Source organism: Argiope bruennichi, chromosome 5, assembly GCF_947563725.1.
Source record: "Argiope bruennichi chromosome 5, qqArgBrue1.1, whole genome shotgun sequence".
In the NCBI taxonomy this organism is placed as follows: Eukaryota; Metazoa; Arthropoda; class Arachnida; order Araneae; family Araneidae; genus Argiope; species Argiope bruennichi.
In genome coordinates, this window is record NC_079155.1 from 101,478,778 (window position 1) to 101,491,885 (window position 13,108).

Sequence of the window (13,108 nt, forward strand, 5' to 3'; positions counted from 1 at the left end):
AAAAATATGATAATAAAAGAAAATAATGCTTCCTAACATTTACTGTTATTTTAGAGTGCTTTTCTTTTAATTTTATGTTTGTTCTGTAAAGCTGATGTCCTTAATCGGATTACTTCAGAAAAGATTGTTGCAATTCGAAATTAAATAACAGATTAAAAGCTGCATAGACTTTTAATAATTATATTTGGATACCATCTCTGAAATGTTTTTATATGTGAAAGTATTTTTTTTCTGTGGTTGTTTTTCACAATTTAAAAAGTATTGCTGTAAAGTTTAATATTACCCTGAATATGTATTTTCTATTGAAACTTATTATTTATACTGTAAATCTTGTTAATTCATGTTAAATCTTACTCTGATTTTAATCAATAATTACTAATATTATTGATAAGTTTAAATGACTCACTTTTATTTCATAAACTTTTCCCTCTTCATAGATTCTGTTGGATCAGATAAAGATGAGTCTACACCCTTAAATGCCTCCACACCCTTAGGACATCCTTCTCTAGTGCCAGTCTGTACACCAGGCACTCCTGGAAATTCTAGTGCTAATAGTTCCCCTCCAACTACTTTAAGTAATACTGCCAGGCATTTACTATACACTACTCATTTTCCTTTACCATCAGGAGAAGCACCTTTCCATGATTGTAACCAGCGACACATACTTTTGTTTGGAGTTGGGAAAGTACGGGATGAAGCTAGGCACACCATCAAGAAAATGGTAAAAGAGTTAATGAAACTCTTCAATAAAAAGATGTGTATGGATATTGCAGATGGTGCAAAAGTTAAGAAGAATGCAAAAGATGGTTTCAACTTTGAAGCAGCTGTCAGTCGTTTTCAGAATTTGTCATATTTTGATCAGCATGTTGTAACTAACACTTGCGCTGCATCTGTGATTGAAATTTTGAGTGCCTTTTCTACTGGGAATTCGAACTATCTGCCTTTAGTCGAGTACATCTCCTATCTGTTTGAGCTCATGGAAATTGCCTTAAATATACATGGCTTGATTGAATTTGCTATACAGGTAAGGTATTCTTTTAATGGAGTTGTGTAATGTTTCAGCTTGATTTTGATTTAAACAAATTATATGATATTAATTCTTGCCAATTTTTAAAAATTATTTATCCTATTTTGCCTTAATGGTAACTTTATAATTTTTTTGCTGTTAAAAGAGGGGATAATTTTTCAAATCAAGCTTAAATTTTGCAAACTATCATAGTTTTCATCCATGAATTGCCTTTAGTAATTGTTTTATATAACGATTTAACCGTAAAAGTACTTTTGAGGGGGGGATTAAAATGCAGTGTGTAGATAGTAATAAGTGTGTTTGAATCTGTCAGTTTTAATAAAGTGTTTTTATAGTATCTGATGATTACTTAACATGCTGAATATTTTTTCTTCACATCTTTCACAGAGAAAATTTTTCACTCTTATGTATTTAGTTTGATAAACAACTTGTTGAGTTAAGGCATCATTTCCTAAATGGAGATTTATATTTTAATCATATGGTTTAACATTGAAAAAGAAAACATGGAAACGATAAAAAAAACTAGTTAAAAAAAGGCAAGATGACACTTTTATTGCTCCATCTAAATAAAATAAGTTAACTAATACTGCTGTTTTAATAATTTAATCATGAAATAAGACTGAAAATAGTGCCTTAATAAATAAATATAATAATAAATATAAATATAAAATCAAGGTTTCAGAATGGAATTCAAACCTGGGATTTCTCTCCTTTGAGGAGAGGGGGGGGGGGTCAGACTATTATTCAAAAGTGGTTCCTCATAATCTGAAAATTTCAGGAAATTGATGTTTAAAAAAATAGGAATATCCCAAGTGCAAAGCTATCTATAAAGCCCTTTCTTAAAGCATGCAACTGGTCATGAGCTATGAAAAAAAAAAAAAAAAAAATCCTTTATTGACTATTATATAATTTTATTTATGGAATGTCTGAAAGAAAAGCCTTTTACTCTTAATGTAGAATCCAAGGCTCCAATCCAAAAAAAAAAAAGAAAAAAAATCATATTCAGAAAATTTGTTTTCAACAAAAAAGTGCAATTGCAGCTAATACCAACAAAATTAGATGTAAGAATATTCAAAATAAAATAAAAATGATTAAAACTAAAAACATATATGGAAATAACCTTTTAAGATAATCAAATCATTAGGAAATAATTTTTGAGGAAAAACTTTGCAATTAGCATGTGCAAATGCTACTAAATATAAAATGCTAATGAAATTAATCAAAGTATAAAGAATATTAAATAAGATTGAAAATTAATGTGCATTAATAAATAAAAAAAAGTTTTATTGCATATGCAACTTTTATAATTTTATTCTTATCCATGACGATACTGTGAGTTCTCAAATGGGAATTCTCAATGTGAAGCAACCACATTGAGAATTCTACTATCGAATGTGTAGATTCACATCCGAAGAAAATTAAAATGTACAAAGAAGTTACATAAATCTATTATTTATGTATGGTAGACTGATGCCAAGCCTGAACTTTAGGCATTTTAACTGAATGCTTTCTATCAAAATATAGGTCATCTATATTACACACCTTTTTTCCTCCACTTCTCCCCCTCCCCCCACTATTGGTAATTTAATATGTGCACAGTAGTTTATTGATGCATTCACCTTAAAGGAAAAAATAACTTTCTTTTGTGGATTTTAATTTAATATTTCAATTATTAAGTCCTTTTAAGAAATGTGAATTATTTTGTTAGCTGATATTTTTTGCTGAAAACCAAGATTGAGAAATTTGAACTTAAAATATTTCATATAAATAAACTATTTAGAATAGTTTTAAAATAGGTTCAGTCATAACCATTTCTAATGCTTATTGTATTTCTTAATTTTAATCATTCTTTCTAATAACTTGTATAATTCTAAAATGCTATATTTTACTCATTTTTCTATTAAAAATATGTTTTTTTTAGTTGCTTAAGGAATTAGTTGATGTAGAGATGCAGTTAGTAGCCAAGTCTTCCTCTTTAGCTGGTACCTATGCTACTTCTGTGGGATTAAGTATAGTTGGAGTATTGTATACATACCACTGTTGTTTATTAGTTTCTCAAGAACAAACTCTTGCCATTTTTGATGGGTTAGTATGATTTATTGCTATTACTAATATCAGTTATTAGCAGTTTCTTCCTATCTCATTAAAATATTGTTATTTTTTCATCTTTTGCAGTCTTTCAAGGATTGTTAAACATATAAACACTCCTACAGATTGTTTCTCTTCAACTGAGAGATGTATTCTCTCTTATTTATATGATATGAATACTTGCTGCAGCTATGTTAAGGTGAGATTGAAGTATTTCTTTTATTTTCATCAAAATATTATTATAAAATGTTAAATGATATAATCATATATATAAAGATTTTTTTTTTTATTTATGAATTGAATTTTATATATTTGATTTCAAGGAAAGAATTTCATGAGTCAAAGACTGAAAATAAAAAATCCAGTAAATGTCAAAATGAAAATAAATCTGATGTCAAAACATAGTTAATACCAAAATTTTCAATCTAAAAAGTGTTGGTAATGTCAAGGACACACTCTTAATGTGTCAAAGCACCACAGTGTGTAGCGGTACTACAAAGTGCAACTACAAACTGACATTTGCCACGAGGTTCAAATCAAATTGACAGTGCCGCTTGGTGGTTATTTTTGATCGCGGCAAGTATGCAAATGAACGACTCCTTCAGTCTATTTTGAAACCAGCGAAGCAAGAGAAAAAAAAAAAAACCACTGCCGCGTCCGGAACGATTCTGGCTTAATCTTTAAGCGTGTTTCACTAATCTTGCAATTGTAAAAAGTCTTGTAAATATGTTGTAATTAAATTTTCTTTAACTTAAACCTTGTTTTCTTAGCTCTAGCATATTTTAAATTAGGCAGGCAAATTTGTAGGTTAGGTAATTGAAACCAGCACCAGCCCACAAATAAATCTGATGTCAAAACATAGTTAATACCAAAATTTTCAATCTAAAAAGTGTTGGTAATGTCAAGGACACACTCTTAATGTGTCAAAGCACCACAGTGTATGATGCAATATGTTCCATCAAAACTGGCACAAGGGAATGAAGCAAGTATCACTGACTTGAAAGTCATGGTATTTGTCAAAACTATTTTTCACTTTTTTGTGACTAGGCAGTTTCTTTATTTTCTTCAGTTATTTATTGATTTTCAGAAAATTTTTGTAGCTGTTAATGTTTTTCTAAATTGGATTTGATATTCAAGACTTTATTGATAAATGAATTGAAGAGTTTTCTCCATTGAAGGGGGGAAAAAATTCATTCTATAAATTTAACCAAAAAAACTGTATAATCAAAATTGCAGTGACTTTATTGTAGTCTTGTTGGAATGAATTTTGTATAACATGACAATATTGTGTTAATTATTGTTGTGCATTTCGAATTTAATACCCCCCCAAAAGCATTTTGTTTTTATTGTTGAAAATTAATTATGTTCTATCCTAAATTCAAAAATTTAAAATATTTTTGTCAGCAAGCAGTTTTTTCTTGACCTATTGGTGGTAAAATATGCGATGTCCCATCCACTGATCTCCAGTTTTCCCAGCAATGCACCCAAGTTTTGAATTTTAAAAAAATGTATTGTGACAACATATTTATATGATATATGTGATAATTTACTAATTTACCAGGGTTTACTGTAAAATTGAAGGACACACTGTTTTTTCTTCAACCCACATCCTTACTGAGTTCTGAATAAATATTATCACTTGATAAATCAGAACTATCAACTTCCGACTGAGAGATAATAAATTCACTGTCTTTTAACTCACTCTCTGAATCCATCATAAAAGCTATTTTGACATGCAACGGTAACACTAATGAAAGCAAAATTACAGAAAGTACAAAATTATTTTGATTTCAATTCAAGGTGGGAAATCTCACTTTGAAAATTGTGAAGAAAGAGAGACTAGTTGCATCATCTCTTAGCAATATTCAGAAATACAAAAATAATCGTGGGATTTGAAGAGATGTGTAAGTAACGACAAATTCCTATTCAATGATGCAATTTTTCTCTTCGTCGCATAGCATGCGACACCGACCATATGGGCACAAAAATTCCTAATGTATGAGATGCGACACCGACAGAGAAGCGGTAAACAAAAATGATTGTTAGAATATTCAGTGACATAATAGGAGAATTATTTTTACTTCTGTATATCATTTAAGGGGCTCAAATATTTTGAGTTATTTTTGAGTGGTATAAGCTTGGGTTTTCTATTGAATTTTTAAACTAACTTTTATTTTGTTCAAACTATAAACCATTTAAAAATTTATGCTGTAATAAGCAAGTGTGGAATGCATAAATTTTGATTTTATATCCACCTCCAAGGGTGATGAACTAATGAGTGGTGGGTGGACCCTGTCCATTTCTATATATTTCCAAAATTTTAATTATTTCTTTTTGAAAAATTAAATTTATGATTGAATTATCTTTAAAATTAAGTTCAATAATTAATATTTACCTTTTGCCGTATATATGAAGTGTGATTCTAGTGGGATGCTTTGATTCTGTATGCTAATAATGACTTCAATCCCTTTTTCTTCCTTAGCCTCGACATCCAGAGCAATTTTTAAATCTTTATCCTAAAGCAAAAAATGTTTTGTTGGGCTTAGTTTCTCCTTCATGGAATACGAAAGTAATGATTGAGTACTTAAGTGATCCAAGGTAGGTTCACTTGATTATTAGTTTAAAATAAGAATTTTTATTTATTTTAAATTTCAGGTTATCTTCTTTTCTTGTTCCCCTAAAAAGAGTGATTATATATTCATTTTTAATTGTTTTCCTTTTTGAAGTTCCTGGGTCACTCTCTCAAAAGTTTTAAATTTCCATGTTAAATCATGTGTTTTTCAATCAGGGATAGGAAATTCTTTATCATATGAAGTATTTTCTGAATTAAAATAAACTTTCTAAATAAAGAAATACTATTTTCTTAACAGTATTTTCCTTAATATAGTAAAAATGACTGATTATTTAACTAAATGCTTGTATCTATATTAATATTTTTGAGTCTAAAATATAATTTTTTATCTACCAATTTTTTAAAAGAATAAATGAATGAATTTCTATGTACAGATTTTGATTCTTATTCTTAAATATGCTTTTTTTTATGATGATAATTATTGAAGTGTTTGTAAGAGAGCTTCTTATTAGCGAGTGTTTAAGGAAAATTTGGAGAGAAAACTCTGGATGTCACATGCTCACTTAAATTAAGATTTCCTGTTTGATATTAATAGACAATATTTTTATAATCTTCATTAAAAAAAATTCATTTCCTTAAATGCAGTTTTAGTTTCAGTTTATAATTTTAATGATCTTTAAATTATACTACCAACAAAAAGAAATAGCTCCAAATTTAGAAGCAGTAAAGGTTGCTCTCAGTTTTTTTTATATCAAATTTTTTTCCTCTATAGATTTTCTAAAATCAGAAGAATTGGAATTTATTTTGAGCATTTATAAAACATGATTTTTTAATTCCTTAAGTTAATATTTTTAACTGCATACATAATATTATTTGCTTTAAATTTATTTAATCATGCAAATGAAAATGTTTTATTTTATTTTAGGTTAAAGCCTGATAATGCTCTGATAAAACAACTTAACGATCAGCAGCAACTACGCTATAGTTTTGTTTGTAATGCTATACATTGTGTTACAATTTGTAGAGATCCAGATCGGTAAGTGAAAGCTTAAGCATCATTGTATATGGTATTTGTTACTAGTCTATTGATATCTCTTTTTCGTTGTTTGTAAATTATCTATTTGATAAAAAAAAATAGCAATTTTTCATTAAATTCTAAAAATTTTAAATGCTTTAAAATAGTAAAATACTAGTCTGCTATGCATTGTTACATTTTGTAGGGATGCAGGCTGATAAGTAAAATCGCATGAACCTCTGTATGTTATATTTGTTACTACACAATTGATATCTGTTCTTCATTCTTTGTAAATAGATTATTTGATGAATGTAGAATTTTTTTATTAAATTTTAAAACTTAAATGCTTTTAAGTAATAAAATCAGTTTTTATAATTTTTATTCAATCATAACACTTTTCCTGAGTATGTTATAAGTAATGTTAAGTGTACATTTTTACATACAAATTATAGTATTTATGAAAGATAGTGATTGATCTCTTTGATTTAGACCTCTCTGAGACTAGGGGGAAAATATTATAAGAACATAACTTATATTTTTTTTTTAAAAAACTGTAACAAACTAAAAAAGTTTTTTTTAAAAAGTGAATTTGCTATGTGATCTTTATATCACAATTATCAGTTTCTATCAGATTTTTTTCCAAATTTCATTGCAGAAAGTTTGTCAGTCTCTTCAGATGGTTGTAAAAGTGTAATCTCAAGATTGAATAATGTTAGAAAAATGAAATTAACTATATGGGCTTAATATCAGAATTGAAGTTCTGTGTCAAATTTGGAATCAGTTGGGTTATGGAGAAGGCCAAAATGGACTTCTTATTCTCATCTCTATCATATAGTGTTTAAAATGTGTCATATTATGTACAGATATGAAGTCAAGTAATAAACATTTTACTGGTTTCCCCAGCCAAATTCAACAAGACCATAATTAAAAGTTGTTTTTCAACTGGAATTCAAATTAGATGGGCAGAGTGAGTGATACATTGCTATGATTGGAATTAAAATCATTTTTATAATTGGAATGTCCCAATTTAGTTTTTACTGCATATATAAAATTAAATCTATTCCAAAATGAACTCTTGTTATTTAATTGTTGCACAATTCTTTTGAGCTTTCAAAAATTTTGACAATTTCAAATAATTTTTATTCAAAATACTTTGTACCAGGATATTAAATTTTCTTGAAATAAAGCAAACATTTATTTATTTTTGTATGTTTATTTTGTTTGTATGTTATTTAAGTTTTATACATTTTTGCATGAATATATTAATGTTTCTTACTCTTATTAATAATACTGTATGGTTTTCTATTTTTATAATGAAATAAATTTATTTAAACCATTGTTTTATCATTACTTTTCAATTTATTTTTTATTATTTAAATTTTTTCACTCTATTCTTTCTAAAAATTATCATATAATTTACATATATGTTTTATCAATATTCATTATGCTGTTATCAAAGAATATTTTTGTTTAGTTTATTTAGATGAAATATCTTTGTTCTGAAAAATGAGATTTTATACTATTTATTTTAGTATTGAATTTTTTTTTTTTTGGCATCGATTTAATTAAAGAGTGATGAAGCAGCAGTTGTAATCTTAAAAAAATGTATAATATCAATTTTAGTAAATGTGTGTAATTTATTGACACTTTTTTACATTGTTAATTGCAGATTTAGTGAATATCCATTGATAAATAGTAATTCCTTCTTTCTGTTTCCTTCATTTTGTTTTATATAATTATGTTAGCATGTTATTCAAATATTTTTGGCTTTTCTAATAAATCCACTTCATGTGTGTGTGTTTTTAAAAATTTTCTTTACAGATTAAATGAAATATCAATATTTTGTGCAGAAGTAACTGCTAAATGCTACCATCTTAGTAATGAATGGTTAGGAGTATTGAAAGCATTATGTTGTTCTTCAAGTCATAGTTGTGGATTTTTGGATTTGCTCACTCAAGTTAATGTAAGTTCTTTATTATCATTTGATTCAATTTTCATCATTATACATGCATTGTATATCTAAATCAGAGGTATATGAAAATATTCTATATTTTTGTCTGTAATTTTTTCAGAATATTTTTGCTTGAGAATTATCATGAATTAATTATATTTGCTTTTCATATATATTAGAATTATTTATTAGATTTTTCAAATAGTATTTCTAAACATGATGTCAGAAAGAAAGTTGATAGTAACTGGTTAATAAAGTAAATTACAGTTCATTTTATTGTTCTACGGTGCCTAGATAAGTACTTTATTGCCAACATCTGTAAGGCAAAATTTGTGCTGTCAGCATTTTTTACTGTAGTAATACTAAAATTTTTTTGCCTACATGTAATATTTTTATACAGAACACCATACCATTAGGTAATGTTTTTTCCCCTACTTTTTTCTCCCCCCCCCCTTTGAATCATGCCACTGATTTGCTTGTAAAATAAAATGCAATAGTAATGTATATTAATTTCAATTTTGAAATACAATTTTTATTGCAATTTGTAAACAAAATAGATTTTGAATAAGAATTTCTTTTTCTTTTTAATATATTAATTTTGTTTAATTTTAAGTCTTTCAAAATGTTTAATAATGTGTATTGTTGTATATATGATGTTACACACTTACAATAAGATTTTCTATATATATTATTATACAATTAAACTAATAAACATGCAGAAATAGTATAACTGAAAATAGTAGATTAGAATGATTTCTTTGCAAATTAAATATTATATATTTTGCTCCCTTGTTTAAGATTAAATACTTATGATCTAAGTATAAGCTGCCTTATAATACACTATATGTCAATAAATTTGCTTTTAATGGATTAGATTTGTAAATCTTCAAACATAATAGAACTTGTATGGAAATTAATCTCATTCATTTTTTCTGTTTTCTACTTCTTGTTTAAAAATTTTGGCAACCTTTACTGTTCATAGTAGAAAATGGAGATAAATAATTGATATCAGAAATATCTATTGACTTTTATAACAAGAAGGAGAAATGCATAGATTGAAAAATTAATATCTTTGTTTCAAAATGACAGTATGATTTTTAACTGCTTTTGTCATCTTGCATTTTTAAGAATGTACCCCTTTTCAGGTTTCTGATGTTTCTATTCATGACAACTTGGCTGTACTTACTTCTCTTCTGGTTGCTCGACGTTGCTTTTTATTACAAGATTTTGTGGTAATGGTTGCATTACCTTCCATTATTGCAGCTTGTCCAAGTATGTTGAAACTGACATTTTTTTTTATTTCCTCAAGGATGTTATATGTTTTAAACATTTTTATCTGTTTTTGTGAAGTACTAATACTAATTGGAAATTGTCTATTTGTTATGGATTTGGCTAGAGAAGTGTTGGGATTTATCTATGATTGCTACACTTCCTACTTCCATTAATAATCTAAGTTTACTATATTCTTAAATGAAGTTAAATATTTCTATCCTTCATATCATGTCATTTATTTTGGTAAAATCAGTGTCTCCTGGTGCATGTGCAAAGTGTGATATGCTTCTATATATTAAAATATGAATATATGAAAATGATAAAAAAAATTTACAAAATTTATTTATTCTGCCTTTTTCAAAATTTTAATGCAGGTAAATTTTTATATGCAATAAAGAAAAATATAGTGATAAAAACCAAATTTTCACTTTTCTTTGTGTGATACAACTGGGTTAAACATCTTGAGCGTGTATAGATGATTTTTTGCTATGATTACCAGTCTAAAAGTTTATGCAGTTTTGTTGTCAGTGAATAATTTTTTTTATTTTGATACAATACCACTTCTTAGTCAAAAATATTTACTATTATAGGAGTGATTTCTTTCTATTAGTGAAATTACCGTTTCATCTTGATTGAGTATTGGTAAATGGTATAAATAAGGAAGATGCCACTATAAAGAAATAGGTTATTTCATTCTTAAGCACTCTGCCAATGTGTATGTGATTTTGTATTACATCCTTCTGAGAAAAGCCTGCTAGACAAGTAAACCTCTTCTAATATACAGTATATGTTGATTTGTATATTTGCAAAAATTAGAGAAATGTTTACAAAAATCATGTTTATCTTTAAACTTGAGGATTGGAAATAAATTTTTTGTTTTGTTTTCTGAGCATTCACTTTTTATTCTATATTGATTTTAGAAGGAATAAAACACAATTTTTTGTGTACTTTTAAAAGCACACTGTGCAATACATAAGAAGAAAAAAATCAGTCGGTTGGTTTTAGAAAAATTATTCTAATGATTTTAGATACTTCTGGGAAAAGTTGGAACTTTTTTTACAAAACTTTTGAATAATAAGGAAAAACAAACAGCAGAAATCTTAGTCACCCTAATTCGGAATAAAATTTCTTTAATATTATGAATTTCCTTTTTTTAATGTTCATTTCATATAAATAATGTAACCAATTTGCAAGTTTTGAAATAAAAGTAAATTTGATTTGCAAGAAAAATAACCCTAGCTTAAATTTATGTACCAAACAACATTTAATTTAAATTAGAGTTATACTTCACATGAACTCTATTCAAAACACTAGATATGCGTGAATCAGAAATGGATCTTCAGTCAATTATTTTAAATGTGCACTTGCTTTTATTTTTAGCTGGCGGTGGCCATCCTGAGGCTGGTCCTGGTGCCCGTCTTACATGTCATTTACTCCGACGTCTCTTCAAGAAAGCTTATTCTCCTCCTGGGATCATACATTCCAGCAGTATATCTGCAGGTTCTGGTAACCAAAGGAAGCGTATGTATCACATAAAGTATCCCTGCGACCGCCATCTACTTTCTGCAACACATTCTGGAATGCAGGTTGAAGCCATTTTAGCAGTTCTCAAGGCGATTATGGTCTTAGGTAAGTTTAGTGTTGCTTAATTTATTAAAAATTTCATGTAAGATGTAGGATAAATATCCAGTCAAGCAATTTTTCTGCTTCTTAGTATCTCTATGCTATGATATTCATCTTGTTAAAAAATTTCTTTTAATGAAAGGCAGAGTTCTTTTTCTGAAAATAGTAGATGCATACTCCATAAACAGTTTTAGAATTTGCCTTTTTAACCAGTTTCTAGAAATTTAAATTTGAAATATAGAATTGGAATCACTTTCCTTCCAGCACTTTTTTTATTTATGTAATTTTCAGTAAGCATTCAATAATTTTGATGGATTAAAATAAGCTATTTTTGAATTAATGTTATGATTCAAGTTATAGAGATAGATAAAATTAGATAGAGATTGGAAAATGCTATATATAAACACTAATACTTTAACATTTTAAACAAATTATATTAATCCCTGAAAATAAGGTTTTGTTGAATAGTTTTCTCACCTCTATACATAAGATATATCAGACTTGTCCCAAAAAAAGAATTCTTTAATTATGCATAGTACTAATTTTGAAAGATACCATTTCTCTTGTAGTAGCTTTTTGATTATAATAAAAATTTAAAAGATTTTAAATGGAGTGACTTTAAATTTATAAAATAAACTTTTATCCTATGCAATGGAAAAGAAATCGCATGAATCTGTGTTTTTAATCTTCCCGCTTGTATAAATGCATTCAGGTTATTATATTTTTTTAAAAACGAACAAAACATACATTCTCTAAAACATATATTACTTGCATTTGTAATAGTCTCAGTAAAAAGTGAAATGAAAACACTTTAAACTTATATAATAAATTTCTCTCCTATATAATTGAAAAATAACAAACTTGGATTGATTTTTGATACCCCCCCCCATTTTTCTGTGTGTATATTCTTTTTCTGATATTTAAAAAAATATATTTACATTCAGCATGTGTATTTGCAACATTTTTAAAAATCATCCATAACTTTCACTTGTATTGGATTTTGTTTTGAGGCTTTTAATGTTTATTTCTTAAATGCTTGCATTGATCTAAATCATGTAGTAATAATCAATTTTGAAAATAATCTGATTCCTTGCTAGAATATTGGAATTTAAAATTATCTTTTGGAATAATTACTTTGAATCATTATGATATATTTTCTTTGCTAATTAATAGTATTTTTATTTCATTAAGCTCTTTGAAGTTTCTAATAAAATTATTAACTAAAATGAATGAATTCAGTTAAGATATCACAGTGTTTCATTCTTAACTACTATTAACAAAGCAACTAACTAAAATAAATGAAATCAATCCAGATATCGAATTGTTACATTTTCTAACTGTTTGAAGGTGATTCAGTTACTGTAGGTGATGGCAAATCTAAAGAGAGTCAGAGCAAGAATGATTTGAACATCAATGATTTATTGGCACCTATGGAGGATAGTGAATTTGATCTGGCACTTCCGTAAGTAGCCAACAATTTTTTTTTTCTTTCTCTATTTTATATTTACATTTAATTTTGACTTTTAATAGTTTAATGCTGTTATTCACTTATACCGTGCT

The 13,108-nt window shown here is 27.1% G+C and overlaps 1 protein-coding gene across 4 annotated transcripts in view; it reads left to right on the forward strand.

The window, feature by feature from the left end:
• Positions 1–13,108, forward strand: part of LOC129968552 (mediator of RNA polymerase II transcription subunit 12-like protein) — a 60,162-nt gene that overhangs the window by 17,831 nt on the left and 29,223 nt on the right. For 3 of the 4 annotated variants that reach the window (XM_056082562.1, XM_056082563.1, XM_056082565.1), the window contains exons 17-25: positions 438–1,024; positions 2,949–3,112; positions 3,203–3,314; positions 5,598–5,713; positions 6,613–6,723; positions 8,524–8,665; positions 9,799–9,925; positions 11,306–11,554; positions 12,896–13,010. In XM_056082562.1, the coding sequence (XP_055938537.1) occupies positions 438–1,024; positions 2,949–3,112; positions 3,203–3,314; positions 5,598–5,713; positions 6,613–6,723; positions 8,524–8,665; positions 9,799–9,925; positions 11,306–11,554; positions 12,896–13,010 (1,723 nt within the window). The remainder of the gene's footprint in view (positions 1–437; positions 1,025–2,948; positions 3,113–3,202; positions 3,315–5,597; positions 5,714–6,612; positions 6,724–8,523; positions 8,666–9,798; positions 9,926–11,305; positions 11,555–12,895; positions 13,011–13,108) is intronic. The other variant, XM_056082564.1, reaches the window with a different exon arrangement.